This window comes from Ammodytes marinus (assembly GCF_949987685.1).
Source record: "Ammodytes marinus genome assembly, chromosome: 12".
In the NCBI taxonomy this organism is placed as follows: Eukaryota; Metazoa; Chordata; class Actinopteri; order Uranoscopiformes; family Ammodytidae; genus Ammodytes; species Ammodytes marinus.
Genome location: NC_137216.1, coordinates 25,650,877 through 25,659,732, shown reverse-complemented (window position 1 = coordinate 25,659,732; position 8,856 = coordinate 25,650,877). Strand labels below are relative to the sequence as shown.

General features: G+C 39.4%; 1 protein-coding gene across 1 annotated transcript; it reads left to right on the top strand.

Moving 5' to 3' along the window:
- Positions 1–601: 601 nt before the first annotated feature.
- On the top strand, positions 602–5,853 carry hpxa (hemopexin a; the record flags this gene model as incomplete). The annotated part of the gene is made up of 10 exons (XM_080038509.1): positions 602–663; positions 820–839; positions 961–1,038; positions 1,193–1,347; positions 3,363–3,516; positions 3,810–4,022; positions 4,662–4,757; positions 5,098–5,228; positions 5,327–5,471; positions 5,624–5,853. The coding sequence occupies 10 exons, from the start codon at positions 602–604 to the stop codon at positions 5,851–5,853; spliced, it is 1,284 nt and encodes a 427-aa protein (XP_079894635.1).
- Between the last annotated feature and the right edge of the window lie 3,003 nt (positions 5,854–8,856).

Here is an 8,856-nt window from a genome sequence, read left to right as displayed (position 1 = left end):
TCTTTATACGGATCAGGTCAAACATTTCTATGAGCGTTATGTACACTGTAATGCATCATAACAGATTTTGCAAATGCTTCCTAAACTACGATAAACTACCATTTTTATTTATTTATTTTGAATTTTTCCACGTTTTATATTATTATTTTTTCCATATCAACTCAAACTGTCAGCCATTTTTTGGCATAACAAACGTTGGTAAAATTTTAGCCACATGCTTTCTATGAAGCAAAAAGAGGCATGCATTTTCTCTGGTACCAACAGCAGGTCTTTCTATTGGGACATACATATTTCATATTGAATATATTATGCTTTACATTCATTAACGATTTAGAATGTGCTGATGTATTATCAAATGTTACATTTATCTGATCTGATTACTATTTATCATATCAACAATGGTTCACAATGGAAATCAATGCTGCATAAAAATCTGCTGTATCTTTGACACATAACATGCATGTTGTTGTTCTATCCTCCTTCTATGGTATCCTATGTGACCTGGCCCATGTAAACGGCACTATTATAAATATCTCTACAGCAACAGCCAGGGTACCTTCTGCCCATCTCCGCCTCTTCTGGACCAGAGGACTAACTCACCATGAAGCTGCTTGCACACATCTTGTGTCTCTGCCTGGCCCTGGCCCTGGCACAGGCTCACCCGTAAGCATTCTTACCCTGATCGGTTAACACTCACTTAGCACTAAGCCTTTCTTGATTTTAACATTAAAATTCCTACATAATAAGCTAATTTAACTCTGCAAATTGAATAGAAGATCTAAAATTAGTATTTTTATTTGCTGTTCTGTTCAAAACCAGGGGCCCTGAACATGGATCAGGTTAGTTGAAAGCATTCATATCAATCTTGACATCGCTATTTTATGAAGGAGACATTTCTTCTCATGAATGTTAATATTTGAAACATTCTTTGTAATTTCAAATGACCATGGTATCCTGCAGCCGTCCTCGACCGTTGCCAAGGTCTGGAGATGGATGCTGTTGCAGTGAACGATGAGGGAATCCTATATTTCTTCAAGGGTAAGTCCTTGTAAATGTTGATGGATCATGGGAAGGAGTCACATCACTTTCAATGCAATGTGAGGTTCCTTGGCTGATGTCCTCAAAATAAAATTAAAATCTTACCCTGTTCTGAGGTTCAAATGGTCTGTCTAAAATTGTTGTTTATTTCCAGGTGACCATGTGTTCAAAGGCTTCCATGACAAAGCAGAGCTGTCCAACGAGTCCTTTGCAGAGCCGGATGACCATCACCACCTGGGACATGTAGACGCTGCTTTCTTCATGCAACATGAGGACAGCCCTGATTTTTACCATATGTTCTTCTTCCTGGTACAGTCTAATCTTTCCCAATATGATATTTTTCTAAATATTAAGATTCATATAATTTTTTGGTAAATAATTAACTATTTGGGTGACGTCCTGAAGCAACCCTTAGAATATGTTGAGAAAATACTGAGTAAGAGATGTTGCTTTTTGTTTTTTAGGACGATTGGAATTTGTGGTGTTGCCAATAATAACCGTTACATAATAACTGTACGAGCTTGTTTTGAGATATTTTCTGATCTCGTCATAGTGCATTCATTAGTCACTGTTATATAACATCAGTCCTTGTCCTCATCTGAACCCCTTTAAAGTAAACAACAACTAAATAAATCCCAGCAATCTGAGTTGTTGCTATAAATTAGGCAAAGTTAAGCTTACAAGTAGGATCTGATGTAAGAATATCGTATTTTATGAAAGACAATCCCTTCGTGTAATGGCTCAGTTAAAAAGAAATTAGTTGCAAGTCTCTCCCAAAGAGAAAAAGTAAGGTAAAAGCAAAGTTCAGGAGGTCACTGAGACTCAGGCAGGCAGTCCAAACAGGCAAAAGCACGTACAACAAATCCAAAGAGGCAATCCACTACAAGTGGATTACTGACACAAACAAAATGCCTGGACAGCTGAAATAACAGAATCTGCCATCTAGCAAAGAAGTATATGTACAGTTAAGGGCAAGTAACTATCTACTTGGCAGCAACTGTGCAGTTGGATGCAGGTCGTGTGATTAGGAGAGGTGGACATAAATCAAATTGCAAATTCTGAAATGCGACTTAATGCATTTGGATCGAGCAAGCATACAGTAGAGGAGACCGGGGTAAGTAGGCACACTTTTTACTCTAGTGAGAATTGCTCATCACCTAAACATCTTTCAATAGTCATTCCTACATTAAATTGAAGCTTACGGTGTTGGCTTGAAATGTGAACCCCTCACTTTTTCTAACTTATTGTAATAAAGAAGAAATGTACCATCAAAGACACTCTAACACATTGTGACAACCAATCCCATCAAGGGGTCGGGTGTCACACACTATGGGGTTGTTTGTCACAATGTTATCTTTATGGGAAAAATCTTAAAAAGAAGGCAAGAAAGCAGAACTACATTTGAAAGTTTAATTTCATTGTCAAGTTGAAAAATAGGCCTACATAACTTTATGCATCTTAACACAAAATGAGCAAGGAATTAACAAAAAGGAAATACATATTAAGACCAACCTAATGTATGTCTCTCTAGGTCGTCCTCAGATGACCTAGAGAGACATACAGTAGGTTGGTATACAGGTAGGTTGGTATGTAACAACATAAAGAACAAAACAAATAGGTCTAACAATAATAGCCTACTCAACTAGGATACACACATTCACTATCTGAGTTACAGTGATGGCAAATGAGGGGTCTGCTCACTGTAAGCAGAGATTGTGTGCCCACTGGTTGCACATACACTTCTCCCTTACCTCCCCTGAACGGGTGCTGGAGAACGTTTCCATATCTCCTTCTCTGGGGTGTCAGTGCGGCTACAGCTTGACATTTTATTTTGTTATTGGGTTCCTTTCCTGGCTGCACCCTTTGGATAACATGTGACAACCAACCCCCCAAAGAATGTGACCACCAACCCCAACTGGAATTCATTGCTAGCATCAAGGCCAACAACCATTTGACAACTAATTAGCTTGCTAAAAACAATCTAAACTATAGCTTACCCTTCACACTTGTTTAGGGTAACAAGTGTTTTGTTATAAACCCATTGTGTAAAAGCCTAGATGAAAAATACTGAGGAGCTAAATATTTTCAATTTGACATGAAAAACAGTCCTCTCACCTCAAATGCAGCAGTCTAACTCCAAGGAAGACTATGTAGGTGACCTCTGATCCCAGTTGTGGATATTTATATACCAAAATTTAACAGACAGCGCCTTCTGGTTCCGAGATATAACGATTGTGACAACCTACCCGTGTGACAAATTACCCCGTTCTCCCCTACATACTTGTCAGTTTATTCTCGATCTCATACTTGATCATTTGCTACAGGACCACAAGGTTTTCAGCTATCACCAACCTATACTGGCGGAGGGCTTCCCCAAGAACATCTCTGAAGTCTTCCCTGGAATCCCTGACCACCTGGACGCGGCCGTGGAATGTCCCAAGCCAGAATGTGATGAAGACTCTGTCATCTTCTTCAAGGGTGAGTGTACATTTTTTAACTTACTCATGGACAATGTTTGATGTGAGTTTTTGGGTATTTTCCCATCAACAAGTACTCTTTAATAGTTGTCAAAAACACATTGTGAATTTATACCCCTTCCAGATAAAACTATAATAAAAATGTTTTCAAAGTAAGTTCTCTACCAACAAGATGTCAGCACCTCACACACCCTCTGAGGTTTCATATTAAACTCATAGCTAAATCCATCTTAAGCCAGCTGAAGAATAACTTTAAAAAAATATCTCTAGCATAACATGTCATTCTGTCTTTAGGAGATGACATCTACCACTACAATGTCAGAACCAAGGCTGTTGATAAGAAAGAGTTCAAGTCCATGCCCAACTGCACGTCCGCTTTCCGCTTCATGGAGCACTATTTCTGCTTCCATGGACACATGTTCTCCAAGTTTGATCCCAAGACCGGAGAGGTGCACGGCAAATACCCCAAAGAAGCACGCGACTACTTCTCGAGGTGCTCTGCCTTCAGTAAGTGAAAAAATCAAAGTCCACCAATCAGACTGAAACATTTTTTTTTAAATTACTGAAACACATAAATATAGTGTTTAAAGCAAATGATATTCAGTATAAGAGTAAAGTTAGGACATCTGAAGATAACTGAGACTTTGAGTTCCTGTCTTCCTTCCATCTCCCGTTTGTTTGTTCCTTTGATTGATTACATTTTCAATTTATTTCAGACATATCAAAAAATACAAAACAAAATGAAAAGCATTAAATTACAATAAAGAAAAAATATTTTTAAATTATTTCACATAAAAGAAAAAAAATATATATTTATTGAATTGATATGCCTGAAAAGGAGTAGCAAGCTCTATACAATCTTCCTTCACTGAAAGGGAAACATACTGTATGTTAGAAATCAGGTTTCAGTAGATCTTTCACCATTCGCAAACATTAATCCTGGTCAGGGTTGCGGTGGGTGTAAAGTTCTCAAAGGGTCTCGTAAGTTTAGGTGTGATACTACAAGTGTGTCAGAATTCATGAAACAATTTTAAAATACTTAAATTAGAACAATTTCTAAGCATGTTTGAGTCAGTTTGGAAGCCACATCGAGCATAGACAAAGCCGATATTTAGCACATTTGCATTATGCTTGTTTGCTGTTCAGGTGAAGACAGTGACCATGTGGAGAGAGAGCGCTGCAGCCGTGTCCACCTGGATGCCATCACATCTGACAACGCTGGGAACATGTATGCCTTCAGAGGTGCGGTCTGACTACTACTGTGAATGGTGGATTTATAGACAGTTATGTTGGAACAATTTCTTAATGAAGAGAGATATGAAAATGCCACATTATGGGTTAACTGAGTAAGCTTCAGACATGGAAAGTAATTGTCTTACATTGAGTTCAGATAGGCACTGCAAGGATCAGTTTCAAATCTTGAAGACACTTACCAGCCACCCTTAGCTCAACAGCAAGTCTAATGTTTTTTTTTGGTAGTGGAAGATGAATTGTTTATTATTGTATAGGCTACTGTTCATTTTCCAATCATACCACAGTGTGACTGGTTTTAGCATCTCTAAGGGATTCTCTTATCCTGCAGGCCACCATTTCATCCGTAAAGACGAGGGCAATGACACACTGAAGTCTGACACTATCGAGAACGCTTTCAAGGAGCTTCACAGTGAGGTGGACGCTGTTTTCTCCTATGACAATCACCTTTATATGTTCAAGGTAAACTACACATACCATAATGAGCCTGCCATATTTTTTTCCCCCCATGGCTTAGTCACATAAGATTTTAAGATTATAAGATTATTTGTTCCCCTCAGGATGACCATGTATTTGTTTACAAAGTGGGTGAGCCCCACACCCACCTGGAGGGTTACCCCAAGACTGTAGAGGAGGAGTTCGGCATCAAGGGTCCCGTTGAAGCCGCATTCATCTGCAAGGATCACATTGCTCACATTATTAAAGGTAAAGACACAGACAGCAAAACAATAAGATATATCATTATCAAGACACTAGCCTTTGCAAATACTAAAACTAGACCTTTTCTAACGTTAAGTTCATTTCAGAATTTTAAAACAGAATAAAACCCACTCATGTCATTGCTTGCGCTCCTTTAGGTCAGCACATGTATGACGTGAATATGAAGGCAACACCGCGGGTTGCACGCTTCAAGCGTCGCATTTCCGTCTTCAGGAAGGTCGACGCCGCCATGTGCGATTCTGCAGGAGTCAAGGTGGTCGTAGGAGACCACTTCTACCACTTCGACAGCCCAATGCGCTTCATTGCTGCCGAGACCCTGCCTGAGCAGCAAAAGGTATCCATGGAGCTTTTCGGTTGTGATCACTAAGACATTTGCTCGACGGGATTGAATAGATTGTGCAGAACGTCACATACAACACCGGGAAACATGGAAAAATAAAAAGCACCAACAACATCATGCAGGAGGCCCCTGACAACTAGCCGATGAACTTTTAGCACAGGCTCACAGGCTCACAGGCAATGATCCAATGTTTCATTATAGATGTTTTCAATACCTCAAAATGACCTTCCATCTGTTATATTTGGAAGAGTTCTTACTTTTCACAATTAAGTTCAGCGGTCCTCTATGTAAAGTGTGCTACTAAGAAGTTAAAGAGTATTACATGTTTTGTACAGTGTTGTTGTGAATAAAGAGGAGATAAAATAACCCAAATTGTCTACTTTGTTTGGCAATAAGGGACACAGAAGGTTATTTAGGGTTGTTTGATTGGAAAGGTGCATGGATGCCTATGCACAGCGACAACTAACAATGCATACAGAAAGGTCATAGCAGACAACAAGACATACCAGGACGATAGTAATAACTCCAACACACAAATGTACATGTATTTTATATCCACACAAAAGTGGATGATACAGTATCTCAATTGTGTGTTAACTTGTTTCTATTGCCCCATGTGGCCAGAATGGAAACTGATTAAAACAGTTAGATAAATAGTGCTACCAATATTACAGACATTCATGTTTCACAATGAGTTCAAAAGCTGTTTTGTTAATGTAAAAGTACATTTAAACCGAATGCATAAGTACATTTATCATGCATTTATTATTCGAAATGTTACGAGTCATATTTGCAGAGAAAGTATGCAATTTGTTTGAATTGATCAATTGAATGCTCTGACTAAAGACTCCTTTTTATCCACTTCCACAATAATTGAATTGGCCTTTTTTAAATTTTTTTAATTTTAACAAGGCCAGAGCAAGATTCAAGTTCTTGCCTTTGGCCAGTAGAAGGCACAAGAGTTCCACTTCAGTGAACTAGCTTAATTAGCGTTTGGATTAAGTCTATCTGTGTGTCTCTCGTCACTCCAGTAGAGCAGCACAGATAAGTCAGTGCAGGTGGATATTGTTATAGGCGAAACACTGAAACTGAGATTTGAGGAAAACTACAGGGAGCCCTGGTTTCAGACTGCAACATGGAATGATGGATGTCAATTCTTCTTAACACAAATCCCCATTGTAGACCCACTGTAGCGGTCAGAAACCTTTAGTTTTAAATTCAACCGTCTGAATTACCTGACAGTAGTTCACTCTTTTCTACCATAAAGCTCTAGATTGGAGTACAAATATATACAGTACAAGGTTCAAATTGCAAGTAAAGAATCAAATCTCTGAATATTGGCCAATGGCCTAATAATAAATATGCAAGCTGTGTGGCTGTGAGGCCTGCCTGCTGCTGTCTTTATATTTAAGTGGTGCAAGGCAAGGCAAGGCAAGTCTAAGACATTAGAAATTGCATTGAAGAGATAGTAAAAACAAAGAAAATACATCAAGATTCAAGATTAGACATTAAACATTTAGACAGCAATGTATTAAATTAACTTAATTACTCTCATAGTTTCAAACTAATTCAAAAATAGAATGTATTTCGAGGCAGTCTTTGCCTACATTAGCCGACCTGTAGGCTGATCCCATCCGTGTCTGTAGTGACAGAAGTCTATTTCCCCAAATTTGCAGGATTTTACCAGGTCAATGCTGGACGTGACTTAAACATTGTTCGTATCAATTCAAGTCCTTACCGAAGTCAAGTCTGAAGTCAGTGAACCCTCTGAGCTTTCAAGTCCATGTCAAGTCCAACATCCTCATTTTTGTGACGTACTGTAAATCTGAAGTACCCGATAAAAAGATCTGCTTAGGGGGCAACAGATATGTAATCAACAAAAAGTTGAATTCTGTACATTGGATATGAAACAGTATAGTTTAAATGCCTTCATTTGCAAACGCTGAAATGACTTCTTCAGCCAAGCCAGGCGCAACAAACAGAAGATTCATTAACTCAATAACAACACAGGCTTTTCAGGTTTTTTTGGGGGTTCTCCCTGCTGCCGTCCTCAGTGACCCGCTGCTGTGCATCATGCAGCAGCTCTGGACTGAGGCAATGTGGGTGATGTCAGCTTCATGACCGACCGGCCTGAAGTCTCTGATAACAGCACGCTTCATCGGATCACACAATCCCTTACTTCACCCCACCGCCTGCTGAGATGACAATAGGGGGGGAGAGACACTGAGGCCCTTCACCAACCCTGATATGATGCCACGATCCGCTACAGAGGCCACCAGCTCAACCACACACATACAACTAATCTGGGTAATGTGCCTAATGGAGACGAACGTGTTTTTAAAATAGAGAGTGTAAAAGGGGAGTCGTTTTTTTGTTATTTTGTATACATTTTTTAGTCTGCAATTGGATTTTAAGGTGGAGCCAGTGATATTGGAGAATGCTTGTTGTCAAATTCACTTTTTGTCAAAACCAGTTAATATCTTGATACATGATACATATTGATACATGATGTTGAATACAGTATGCTGGAAAATAAATGGATGTCCTACTGTACGGTCGTCATTTTTAGTGTGGAAACCAGCATGCTTTTTTGACGGTTTTGAGCCACAGTCCTCTTAGCCTGCGAGTGAAGACAGCCAGCAATGTGACAGATATATAAGGAAAAGGGTTCAAGTTCAAGGCGCAATATTGTGACGTCAATCAACACTAACTTTCACTTTGACACTTTGAAATGTTGTATGCAATAAATGTCATGTATGCCTTTTATTAATATACACGCGTCTTCTCTTTCACTCTCCAGTAAGGGGCAAACAGCAGTTGGACTGTTTGTGGGCATGTACAGTATGCTTCTGCATGTATGTATGTGTGTGTGTGTGTGTGTGTGTGTGTGTGTGTGTGTGTGTGTGTGTGTGTGTGTGTGTGTGTGTGTGTGTGTGTATGCATGCGTGTGAGTTGTCCCTCTGCTGTTTGTTATGCTGCTTAATTAACTGGACTGGGAGGGTTGACGGACATCTGCTCTCAGCCTGTCGT